The 13,955-nt window shown below is 24.3% G+C and overlaps 2 protein-coding genes across 2 annotated transcripts in view; one reads left to right on the forward strand and one right to left on the reverse strand.

The window, feature by feature from the left end:
- Window positions 1-168: 168 nt before the first annotated feature.
- On the reverse strand, window positions 169-12,594 carry LOC102678003 (uncharacterized protein PF11_0213-like). The gene is made up of 2 exons (XM_031514078.1): window positions 12,525-12,594; window positions 169-11,947 (listed from the first exon to the last, which is right to left on the reverse strand). The coding sequence occupies exon 2, from the start codon at window positions 11,861-11,863 to the stop codon at window positions 203-205; it is 11,661 nt and encodes a 3,886-aa protein (XP_031369938.1). The 5' UTR covers window positions 11,864-11,947; window positions 12,525-12,594; the 3' UTR covers window positions 169-202.
- A 731-nt stretch (window positions 12,595-13,325) lies between these two features.
- LOC102678138 (dihydrolipoyllysine-residue succinyltransferase component of 2-oxoglutarate dehydrogenase complex, mitochondrial) overlaps window positions 13,326-13,955 on the forward strand; it is a 4,272-nt gene continuing 3,642 nt past the window's right edge. The window contains exon 1 of the mRNA XM_006623376.2: window positions 13,326-13,480. Within this exon, the coding sequence (XP_006623439.1) occupies window positions 13,406-13,480 (75 nt within the window). The 5' untranslated portion in view covers window positions 13,326-13,405. The remainder of the gene's footprint in view (window positions 13,481-13,955) is intronic.

A 13,955-nucleotide genomic window follows, 5' to 3' on the forward strand; every position in this document is an offset into this window, starting at 1 on the left:
TATATATATATATATTTCAATAAAATTCTTTATATAATAAAAATCTATAACAAATAAAATGTAATCAAAACAAATAAAATATACTCTTCAATAAGAATTAAAAATATAAGAGTATATATTTATAAAATAAATAAACTTAACATATTATAAATATTAAAAAAAAAATAAGAAAAATAAGAATAAATAAATTATTTTAATATTTTCATTTCATTCTGATTTTATTATGATGCCGTTTTTTCTTTACCTTAATATCTAAAATGGGACCTTTATGTACTGTATATTGTGTTCTCGGTAGTTCTTTATCTTCTGTCATATTTATCACAGTCGGTGTCGATTCACAATTATTGTATTGTTGATTCTTGATAACTTTCATTTTTTCTTCCACAATTTCAATATCTGGCTTATCGCAATTTTGTATATTATTCGTAATATTTGGCTCTTTTATTAAAATTGGCATAATTTCGGTATCATTATTATGTTCTTCTTTATCATTTACAAGTGAATTTTTTACAGATTTTGATATTTTTTTGATTTTAATGAGATTTAATTGATCAGTAATGGGTCCTGTTGTATCATCAAATGTTTTAATTAACTTTGAAGTTTGAGTTCGTGAAAATTCAGTCAATGATGCTTGTTTTGTACATATAGTCAATATGTCTTTAGTTGATGTTGATTGTACAGAATCTAGAAAATCTATTTCTGAAGAATTAGAATACATGTTCGTATTAATTTTGGATATTCCATACTTTTGTAATAAATTTAAACTTATAGTTGGATTCAAAATCATATGTTTACAATCTACTACTCGTACTATACAATTCATCATTTCGGACATTGTATGTTTTTTGTATTTTTTAATTGCTTTTAATGATTCATTATTTAAATTCGATTCATGTGATAAAATTTTAATTTCCGGAGACATAGGCGTACATCGCTTTCTATTTATTATTGGTTTTTGAATACTACGGTTTTTTTTAGAATTTGTAAATATAGTTTCAATTTCTTCACAAGGCGATAATGATATAGATAATGTATTCGGAGATATCTTGGAATTCTTTTCCTCTTGTTTAGCATTTAAGTCAATGTCAACTTCTAGTTTTATACGTTTTGCAGATTCTTCAGCATATCTTGAGCTTCGTCGAAGAGGAGTTTTGTTGTTTCTTCTTTTACGTTTATACAACTTTTTATCAAATATATCACTTTTTGATACTTCTATATTCTCAATAAAAGAAGATTGATTATTATTTTCTTCACTTGAACATTTATTATGCTGTTCTTTATGTTCCTTGAGACTTATAAAATGTTCATCCTGATATATATTATTAAATTCTTTAATAGTATTATTATCTTTATCATCCTGTAATTTTTCTTCATTTACATTTTGTACTTTTGAATTTATTTTTTCTTTTTCATTTATAATTATAATGTTTTTATCATTATTAGGTTCAATTAAAGTATCGTAATTTTTTTCAACATCTTCTGATGTTATTATCAATTGATTATTAATAAATTCTTGTGTTGTAATATTCTTTTCAGTATTAACAAGTTTCTTTTGAAAATAAAATTCCATGTTTGTTTTATCAGTTTTTTTTTCAACTTTTTCTATATCGGAATTTTCCGAAGAATTCGAAATATTTTGATTATTATGTATATTATTTAAATTTGATTCTGTAAGACATGAATTTGAACCTTCTAATGAATTCATTTGGTTAATTTCTATATTATTATTTTTCATAGTTTGCTGTTCAGAAGATTTTGTTAAATTTTCTTTTATATTCATATATGTATCACATATAGATATTTCGGATAAATCATTTGCAATTTTTGATGATACATTGATTTCCAAATTTTTTTGAAAATGTTTATTATTAAAAAATTCTTGTGATTTATTAGATAATATTTGTAAATTATTTTGTTTAGAATTGTTATTTCTTTCATTTTTATTTTCATGATTCATTAATGATTCAGTATAAAATTCCGCAATATCTCTTGATTTTAAATCTATTATTTGTTTCTCTTTATTTTCATTAGATTCAGTGTTTTTTTCTGAATTTAATACATGAGATATAACGTCTTCAACTGATTGTTTTTCAAATGATTCAAGATTTTCTGTTTCGTTTTTTGTCACATTTATTACTTCAACTACGTTTTTCCACAATTGTGAATTATGATTTGTTTGTTGTTTCATTTGTTGCTCTAAAGAATCCAATAATTTTTTTTTCTGGTGCAATTTTTTTATATATAATATAGAAAGTGGTAGCTCTTCCTCATCAGGAGTTAAAATATTTACAGATTGCAATAAATTTTGCAATTTTTTCTTTTTCTTTTTTCGTGCTTCGGCTTTTATTCTTCGTGTTTTCGCCATTTCTTTCTTATATGTTTCTTCTAAAAGAGCAAGACCTGTGGTTGGTTTCTTTTGATCATCTACACTTGAATTTTGAAGAAGAGAATCCCAAGTGCTATCATCCGAATATATTGATGATCTTTCCGGTGTTCTATTCTCTGATGATTTTTCTATATTCTTTTCATCATTATTTTTATTATCTATATTGATACTTTTTTTGTTTAAAATTTCAATATTTCTTTCATTATCTTTTATTAAATAATTTCTTTCATTAAATGTTTGTATTTTTGTCTGAATATTTTTTTCAATTGATATTTGAGATTCAGTAGATTCAATAATTTTGTCAATTTCTTGATATTTTAACATCTCTATTTTATCCTTATTAGATAACTCAATTTGCTGTGTACATATTTTGTTCATATCTTCTTGAGATTTGATTTCATTCACTGATATCTGATCAGAGTCTTGCTCTATCATTCCTTGTTTTATATTGATTTTTTGAGATGTTATATCATTAACTTTTATTTTTTCTGTGATTGTATTTTGTATATCCTTATTAGATATATTACTGTTTAGTTTATTTTCCAACTTTTTAATTAATCTAGATTTTTTTCTTTTTCTTTTTGTAGAGCTTAATGATTTAATATCTCCAATATGACATGTAATTTCATCATCGGAATTATAAGTAAAAGTACAATTTTCTTTTTTTTCTGTATAATGATCATGTTTATGTAATATCTTAAATTTATTTGATTGCATAGGATTATTTGGAATGTCTTTTATAGATAAATTTTCTTTATTTGTTTTGGCACATTGATTTGTTACTGGATTAGTTTCAATATTCTGAATTAATTGTGACATTAACATAGATGGTGTTTGAGGTCTAATCACTGGTATTCCAACTTCTTTATTTTCGTATGTTACATTATTTTGTTGTAAATTGTCGTCATTTGGTAAAGTACCACTTGTCAACATCTTATAGAGAGTCATTTTCTCTGTCATTAATTTGTGAATTTCAACATCAATTTCAATCATCCTAGCCATGATAGCTGCTTTTGTGTTTGGATATGTAATGTTTTTTATAGTATCTGATTTTATAACTTTTTTTATTACTTTTTTAGAAATGTTATGCTTTTGTTTTTTATATTTACATCGATTTAAACGCATTCTCGATTTATTTTTTATGTTATTTAACATTATATTTCTTTTTTTTTGAATTAATTTTTTTGAAATTGTTTTATTTGAATTTTTTGATGCCTCATATTCTATAGCAGAATCAATTGATGCATTTTTATTATTGGACATCTTTATTTCAAAAGGAACTAATATTTGTTGATCTATAGAATTATCTAATTCTTCTTGGGTTTCCAGTACTAAAAATTCTGTATTTTTTTCAGGTATTGTTTCAGATATTGATGCAAGTGAAAAATTTTCTGAAAGTGTATTTGTATCTTCTGTTAAATTAATATTTAACTTTTCTGAAGTTTTATTTTCAGAAGATGTGATTGCTGCACTTAAAGATTCAAGATTATGTTGTGAATTATTCTCTGATATAATAAAATTATGATTTTCTTTTTCAATTCTCATTTCTATTACAGATGATTCAGGAATTTCTTCAGCTTTTTGAGAAATATCTTTAGATGTAGTGTTAATAATATTTTGCGAACATTCTATTGAAATATCTGAAATAACTGAATCAATTGGTTCAGTAATGTTTGGCATTTTTGATTCTTCAATATTCGATTCAGAAGTGGAAGAAACTATATCTGTAATATTTATAGTTCTTTCTATAGGTGCAAATAATTTTTTTGAAAAGGAAATATTTTTTTGTGATAATGTAGATTTTTCTTTTTCATGCATAGAAGTTATATTGTTCTGACTTTGTCCTTTGTTGACACTATCTTTTTTATCAAATATACTTTCCGATACTTTGTTGAAAATTATTGAATCAAAACATGGTGATTTAATATTGTTCATCGAATTTTCTTCTACCTGTAATGATTTAGTCGTAAAAATATTCGCATCTCTCGCAATACAATCTTCAAAATCTAAATCAAGAGTATTAAATTTCTCAATTGATTTCTCATTTGCATTATCTATATAATCATCCAAAACAATAAATGGTTCACTATCTTCATTGAATGTATCGTGATTTTCTATATCAAATTTACATAAAATTTTCTTTTGTTCAGATGGAAAATTATATGTTAGATCATTTTTATTCTTTGTTATATCTGTGTTTTCTGTTTTTGATATTATTATATCGACTTCATCTCTCATATTTAAACTATTGTTATCTATTGTCTTATCTTGAATATTTTGTTTCTCTTTTACTAAATTATTAATCAATGTTATTTCGTTATCTTTCTTCATTTTTTTAGAAAAACTTCTAGCATTATTTCTATAATCCTTTACTGACTCTATAATGGGTGCTCTATCATTAAAACATGTTTTTAATTGATCAGAATCCATTATTACATTTTTTTTATTACTTTCACTCTTCATTTTTGCATTACATAATTGAGATACCTGACAGATATCATTTTCACAGATGGTATCTGCAAAAAAACCCTTAAATGGACTACTCGGACTATCTGGAGATTTTGTTTCATTTTTGATAACTTTATTGTGATTTTCTAAAGTTTTTAATTGAAATATAAGCTTATCTTGATGTTCTTCTTCATCATTTGTTTCTCCATTTATGCCATCGTTTTTAACTATAGCTTCTGAATCCATTTTCATATCCGAAATAGATTCATTATAAGTTTCAATATTTTTTAAAAGTTTTTTAACATTAATTGAATGATCATTTTTCTGAATATCAACATCAATTTGTTCAATTAACGGATGAGATTCTTTGCTAATATGATTCGAAACGAGTATTGTATTTTCCATATGTTTTTCGGTTGATGGAGTATGACTAAAAAAAGTTGAACCTATTGATGACATTTCACTATATGTATCTTTTTCAATGTTTAAGTTTTCAATAGTCAAATATTGAGAAAGATTTAAATTCTCAGATTCAGTCGATATTGTATGTAATTTATTGATTTCAATTGCATGTTTTTCAATCTCTTTAATATTATTTTTTTCTCCTGAACTTATTAAACTTATTAAATTTTGATCATCTTTTGTTTCTATTAGATTTTGATTTATAATCTGCTGATTTTCTGTAATTATTTCTTTATTAATTTGGAAAGTAACATTCTTATTAACATTTATTGATTCTCTGTTATCAGTAGATTGTTGATTTTTTTCTTTTACTATAGAATTAGTATGAATTTGTTCTTGTATAGTTTTAACATCATTTATTCCTTTTATATTTTTTGAACACGTTTCAGTAATTTGTGTAGTACATAAATTTTCATTGATATCATTATTTATTTTCTTAATTTCAATTTGATCATTAGTATGTGAATTTAAGATTAACGATTCTTGATCGTTTTCAGATATCTTTTTATAGGAATATTTCTCTATAGATTTTTCATTTATCGGCGATCTAGATTCATTTGGTTTTGAATCTTTTTTCTTTTTTTCAATAGATTTTTTGGACTTTTCTTTTTTCAATTTCAATTCTTTACTACCTTCTGATCGAATATTCTTAAATTTAAAGAAGTCAATAGTTGAAGATGGTTTTTTTTTGTCTGATTCAAATTTTAATTTTTCTTTTTTTCGAAATTCATCAAATTCTTGAATAGTGATTATTTGTGATGAACATTTATTATCATTTCTGCATTTTTTGTATTTAATAGAATCTTTAAGTATATTTAAATCAGAATTTATTGGACGAATTATATTATTTTCGCTAGGATTCTCTAATTGTACGGGAATTAAAGATTTTTCATTTTTTTGTACAATATCCATTTCATTTAAATTACTAATTTTCTGTTTAATTTCTTTATCAGAATCTTCTAAAGAAGGAGTACTTATTGATCTTATTCTTAACCGTGGATCTTTTAATTCATTTATATCAGTTTCATTTTTTTTCGTTTCTTTCATTACATTTAACAATTCAACATTAGATTGATTAACAGGTAAAACATGATGCGATTCTTGAATGAATGAAATAGAATTTACAGGATTTTCTTTTGATATAGTTTGTTCTTTTAGACGTCTTTGTAATGCGCGTTCTTTATACGCTTTTATATCTATCTTTTTATAACCACTACTTTTATTTTCTGCCGAAGAAATACTTGTACATACTTTTTGATCAACATTTTGATTATTTATATTAAGATTAGTAACAGAATTTAAAGTATTATAATTAAATGACTTAAGTGATGTTATATCTGGTGTATCGTTGCTCTTAACGTGTGATTGAATAGATGAAGGCAATTCCTTATTAACAGATACATGAATTTGATGCAAAGAAAAATTCGTATATGAAACAGTATCTATTCGTTCATTATTGTTTTTTGTTATTTCAGTATCTTTATTCATATCCAAAAGATCTTTTATCTTTTCATTATTTGTTTTATTATTTGTAATTTCAATTGTTTTTTTCATATGCATTTGATCTGTGTTATTAGATTCTGGCATTTGTTTAAGTTGTGCTTTAGTTTTTGGTTGCATTGGGATATCTGTGGATTTATTTTTAGATTGTGATGTTGTATTTGTAACTGCAGATAATTGTTCTTTCTCTATTTGTAAACATTGAGATTCGATTCGTAAATCTATTACTTTATTAATTATAGTATTATTAATCTCACTATTAAATGAAGCATTTTCTTCAGACTTGGTCGGCTCTTGCTTGACAATTACTTCTTTCTTAATTTCATCTTTCATCGTCAATAATCGGGATCTTTCAATTTTTCCGCTGAATTTTGATGAGTCTGAATAGCAACTTCTCTTTTTCTTCTTTCTTTTTTCTCTTCTTCGTTTGTCTTTTTTATCTTTTTTTCTTTTTCCACGCTTACGAGATTTTTTTTCCTTATGTTTACTTTTTTCTTTCCATTTCTTTTCTATTTCAGCAGCTACTTCATCTCTGATTGTTTCATTGAGCGATTTCTTCTTCGCAATTTTTTCTTTTTCTTTAATTACTTTCAACAATTTTGTCACATTAGAAGCAACAGTTTCTTCATCGGTATCACTAGAACTAATCAAACTAGATTCGCCACTTTTCGATTCTTCTATACTTTGCAATTCTTCTATTTCATTAGGTTCGCTAATATATTTGTCTACATTATACGTAGAAATTTCATGAGTTAAAGGACTCAAGTGTCTCATAGATGAATCTGACGAACAATATCGTTGGATGCAATTGTTTTTATCTTTGATTAAATTTTCATCGTTATTAAAGACATTTTTTCGTATAATAGTTGGAGATATTGCAGTATTTGCTATTCCATATTTTGCTTCCCATTCTTCTTTAGTTAAATTCCTAAATGTATCTGGATCTTCTTTTCTATTCCATCTTTCATATCTTTCGGATTTAAATGTATTACAATCTTCAAAATTAGACTTGCGTGTTCTTAAATTATCTAAATTTATTTTATTATTACCAAGCTGTTTAACTCGTGCAATTCCAGCTGAAAAAATGACATCGAGATCAGTTTCTGTTTTATTAGGAATTTGTGAAAAAATATTAGAGTCGAAAGTTTTTGTTACTCTTTGTATTGATAAAGCACTTGTGCATGTTTCAATAAATTTCTCTGATTTGATAGACAAACTTGCATTTGGTAAATTTTTTGTTTTTTCTGTAACTTCAGATAATATATCATCTAAGTCAGCCTCATTAAATAATGGTTGCTTTTTATGTATATTTTCAATTTCGGAATTTATATTGTTCGAGATTGATTTATGCGACAAATTAGTATTTTCTCGTGAAGTATTTAAATTTAATTCTGTGTTCAAGGAATAATGAATAGATTCTTTATTATTATATAAAAAATTATCTTCTATTTTTTCTTCATGTACATTTTGAAAATCTGGTTGAATGAAAGATTGAATTTTTAAATTTTCTTCATTTGCATATTCACATGTATTTATTTTCAAATTTTCATTTTGATTTATAATTTCAATTTCATCATCATCTATATTTTGGCTTTCAATATCAAATGGCATAGGATCAAGTTGTAAAACTTCGCTCAAATGATGAATAAATTCTGTAGGTAAATCTGTAATGCCTACAACAGTACTTGGATCTAACATTGCATTTAACTGATTCATAAATTCTTCTCTATCATATTCTTTCATTTTCTCATCTTCAGTGTTTCTTAATTCTAGAGAAAGAGAAGATCTTCTTTCCTTTACTAGATGTCTCATTACAATATCAAACTTACGAAGGCTTGAATTGTTCACCATATTGCAAATATCGTTTTTACTCATTTTTAGGAAACGACTGATTACTCTATTTTTCCATAAAGATTCTGAGGTAGCAACATTTTGTTCTTTAGATCCTTTTTTTGGATTGATCATTTGATTATTATTTTGAGTAATTATATTATTAAATGTTATCATATTGGACGAATGTGCTTTTTCTATATCTTTGGTATAATTTTTATAATGATAACATGTATCATTTGATTTTTCATGTGTAGAGATATTTGTAAGTGATGCAGAATGTATTGAATTTTTCTTAATTTTGATTTCTTTTTGTTGATTTTTATTTTGATTATTTCTAATTTCATAATGTTTTCTAGGATTATATATATCTTTTTCTTTATTAGAATTTTGAATAGTTTTCTGTTGAGAAATTTCTTTATTATCAGAAATATTTATAGAAATTTTATGCCAGTCTTCTGGTTTATGTATTCTTTTTGTTTTGGAATTTAAATTGAATATTACTTTAGGTCTTATTTGATCATTTGATAATAATATATCTTCAGTTTTTTTATTTTGATTTTGTAAATTTTGTTTTTCGTCTATTATTGTAGTATTTTTTTGTTTTTCAAAAATCAATTCTGGTCCATAAATTACATTTTGCCTACATTTTTTATTTTTATTTTCCATTTTTTTCTGTTTTTTTGTAGTATTTGTATTTGTCTCTTCTATTGATAAAGAATGATATGATGAAGTTTCATTTGGTATTGGAATTTTTGATGTTAATGATAATTCAGAAAATGTTGAAGGTGTATCATTATTTATTTCTTCACTCAAATTCATTATTTGTTTTGCAAATTCCATTGCTTCTTGCATATCTTCTAATCCATCATCCATATTTACATTTTGATTGAGATTAGAATTTTTTTCTATCAAAGGCTCTTTTGGTGGAGGTGGTGGTGGAGGAAGTTCAGTGATATTTATAGGAGGCAGAGGTAATGAGAATTCTCTTATTATTTTCTGTTCATTACCTGTTTGTGATATAATAGACTGAAAATTCACTTGCACATTAGAAATAAACGTTTGATGAGACGAAATGTTTATAGGAGGTGGCTGCGAAAAATTTTGTGTAACAGGATCGATTTTAAAATCTGACACTGGCGATGTTTCAATTAAATTGAATGGTATCATATTTGATCCGGAAATATCTAAGGGAGCAATTAAATTAGAACGTTCTTGAGAAGAAAGTCGTGGATCAAAAATTGGTGGAGGTTGAAGAATTTTTTCTCTTCTATGAATTTTAGGTGGTGGCTGTTGAGGATTGAATTCAGATATTTTTTCATTAATTGTTATTGGAATATTTGAAATTCTAGGTGATCCCCTAGGATCAAAAGCAGATGGTTGTATAACTTTTAAATTACTTTGAGTATTTATTGTTTGATCTCTTAAATTTAAAGAGGGTACAGGCTGTAACCATTCTTCTGATAATTCAATATTTGATTTTGGTCTTATATTTGGAGGAGGTGTATTTGGATTAAAAGTAGGGGGCAAATTATTAGAAGAAAATGACACTATTGCAGTTTGTTGAAATTCATGGCTTGAAATAGGTATATTATGCATAAATGGTGGTGGTGGTGCTCTTGGATCAAATTCAACTGGAATTAAATCAGTTGACTTAAATGATGTAACATGTCTTGGTGAAGATATTTGATTATCATGAAAAGATAATCTTTGCGATCCCTTAAAAAATAAATTTTTCCCATTCTGTTGAAAAGTCCAATGATATTTAGATCCACCAATTCTTGGAGTGAATCTAAGTGGTATATTGAAGATTCTTGATTGAAAAATAGATGAATCATTATAATTTGAACATGTTGTAGATGTAGAATCACAACTAATATTTGAATAAATTTCTCCACTAGAAGATGAAAAATTAGATAATCTATTTTGAGAACAATCAGAAATAGTTTCTAAATTTTTATAACTTATCTCTTGAGATATATTTGTTTGCAAATTATTTTGAATTTGATTATTTTCAAGTAATTTTGTTTCTACATAATCATTATTATGTTGTACATTTATGTTAATGTCTTGTGTAATATTTTCATTTATACTCTGTGTATCTATTTGCACAATATTTTGATTTTGCGAAAAATTTATTTTTAATTCATTATTATTATTTGTAGTTGATACTAGTATTGATTCTATATTATTTACATTTGGAGATTTTTTTGGTAATGAATCATTTACCGATTCTATTGATAGTAAATTTGTTATATTTTTATTTAAATTTGATGATTTCTCATTAATATTATTTGAAGTTATTAAACTTTCTTGAACATTATTATTTTGAAAATGTAAATTTTTTTCATTATATTCAAAATTAGTTAAATCATGATGTATCTGTTTATAACATTTATCATTTTTCAATAAATTATTTTTATCACATATTGAATCCAAAATAATCAAAGATTTTCCTTTATTATTTTCATCTATAATAGTAATTTTATCGTTTGTACTTATAACATTATCTGTTGACTTTTGCTCAAAACTAATTGAAATCTCATTATTAGATTTACTATCTACATTTTCAAATTTTGAATTAATGCAATCAACTCTGCCTATATCTCTAAAATCAGTAAATGTCAAGTCAAGTTCAGGTGGTTCATGACTGAGTTCAGGAATACCTTTATTTCGTATATTTTCTTCTTCAGAGCTATTATTTGGCAAAACAGATAAATCATCTTCCCAAAAATTTGTAAGTTCTTCTTCTGTTATAGAAGATAATTTTTGTTTTAATTTGTCAGCAGTTTCTAAAATCTTTTGTTGACGTTCTTCTTCAGAACCAAGTAAAGGAGTTTGTGATATCAATATAGACTTATCTCCATCTTGTTCTTCTTGAAGTAATGGTGGTCTATGTACAGGATTTCTTATAAAACCCATACAAAATTGTGCAGTTGATGGTCTACCAGGACCAGAAAATCTTAGTATCCCACGACCTGTTGTTCTACCTCTATTATTTGGTCGAAATTGTAAATTACCCCTATATTGTGGATGAGGAAAGAAATTTTTATTCTGTTGCCAAGGTGCAAAATTTGCACGTTCTATCCATTTATCAGGACCAGATAATCTATGTGGTGGTCTTGGATGATTAAAACTCGGATGCGGAAATCTGGGTCCATTAAAGCCACAAGTTGGACCATTTATACGAGCTCCCCGAGGTCCAAAGTTTCTTCCACGATATCCACTGCTATTCATCACACTGTTAATTATGATATTTTAATTATCACAGTGCATTTGAGTTTACAATTTCTTTAACACTCATATGATTTCTAAAATGCACTGAAATTTTTATACAAATTTTTATATATTGAATAATTTATTTAATTAATATTTTTTTTTTTATAAAGAACTTTAAAAAAATCTGTATATAAGAAATAATATACATTTTAATATTTCACAATTATTATCTTAAATCTTTGAAAGATTATAATCTACTATAAATAATAATTCGAAATTATATACGAAATATATAAAAAATATTCTTTTTCGTTTCTTTATCTTTCCTTTCTTTTTAATCTTGTTAACCAATACTAAGTTTTTACGAATATTAGATACAATATATATCACAATTGAGATATACGCATTATTTTTAAATTATTGCAAAAAAAATATATAAATATTTGCGACATTAGTAAAATGACAACAAATCGACATGCGCTTATTATTCAAATATAATCGCCATGTTGCACAATCAATTTCGCCAATCTTAATAAAAGTATATATTTCACTGTCAGATAATTGTAATAAATTAAAATATTTCTGAAAAATTTGAATTTTTTCACGTGATAGTTAATATTCAGATATTATCGCATATCGTGTTTATAATAAATATATTTTAATATAACCCGCTCCGTACTTCTTTCTTTCAATCACATCTTCACTATTCATATTTAAAAACCTAAATTCAGTCACGAACTCACTAACATGTTAGATTAATTGTATACATTTTTAATATAATAGTTATCATAAGTAATATTTTTAATACATGTTACAATTTAAAAAATAAATAATAGAAATAATATAAAATAAATAATATGAATTAATAAAATTTAAATGACAATTGTAAATCAGATATAAGTATTTTTAATATATTTCAACAATATTTATCAATAAATTTCTTCATATTAGTTTCATTATATATTATGACGTCTATTCTTAATTGCAGTAATTCTTTCTTAATTTTTTATATAATATAATATACATAATTAATATTTTTATAATATTACATATATAAATTATATATAATTTTACATTATAAATATATTTAATTCAATCAATTATAATATAAAAAAAATGTTTGTATGATGTTTATATGACTCTTCTTTATTTCTTATTAAATAATGTTCAAATTTTTATGTAAAAAAAAAATGATGTGTTCATTGATAAAAAGATACTAGTTCTAATAAAAAATCACATTGTTACAATATTAAATTTACTATCTATTTATTATTAACTATTATATAACTATTATTATTATTAACTATTTTAAATAGTTAATAAATTTTATATTAATTATTTAAAATATCATAATTGTAATTGATAAATATCATAATTATTTCATAATTTTATATTTTGATAATTTTTATATTTCTTCTAGAATTCAATAGTGCCAAATTTCAGAACGCACATTTATCGTAGCAAACTTGCCCTACTACTAATTGTACTATACTGTATTGCTTCCTTATCATTGCAAGAGTAAAGAACGAACATCTAAGTTATAATTTTCCATATTCGAGGATGGCCGCGATGCTGTCCAACTGTTCGCGGTTTGTGCCTCGTGTAATAACAAGAATTAGTATATCACAAACGAAGGTAATTATGTTCCATTTATTATTAATATTGAAATATTTGTGACACATATTGGGTAAAAAGAATCTAACATCCTTAGAAGTAGAACTTGCCATCAAAGCTGTCGAAATATTATCTTTACTTATTGCATTGATTATATAATACTATCTTAACATGTTACGATTTATGACTTAATCTATCAACTATAATCTGTCAATGAAAAGTTATAAAATTTTTATTATTGTCTGACATAAATCTTTTTTTTAAATAACCAAGTTAATTTTCATTAGTTTCAAACTATAATTGAAAGTTAAAAATTTTTTTTTCTATTTATTCTATCTATTTTCTTTCTATTCAATTATTCCAATACTATTTTTTTACATAGTTTTTTTTTTATATGTACTTTTATTGTAATACATAAAATTTTTATAATATATATATTATATATATAAATATTATAAATATTATAAATATTATAAATATTATAAATATTATAAAT

The sequence above is a fragment of the Apis dorsata genome, unplaced genomic scaffold, assembly GCF_000469605.1.
Source record: "Apis dorsata unplaced genomic scaffold, Apis dorsata 1.3 scaffold_884, whole genome shotgun sequence".
Taxonomy (NCBI): Eukaryota; Metazoa; Arthropoda; class Insecta; order Hymenoptera; family Apidae; genus Apis; species Apis dorsata.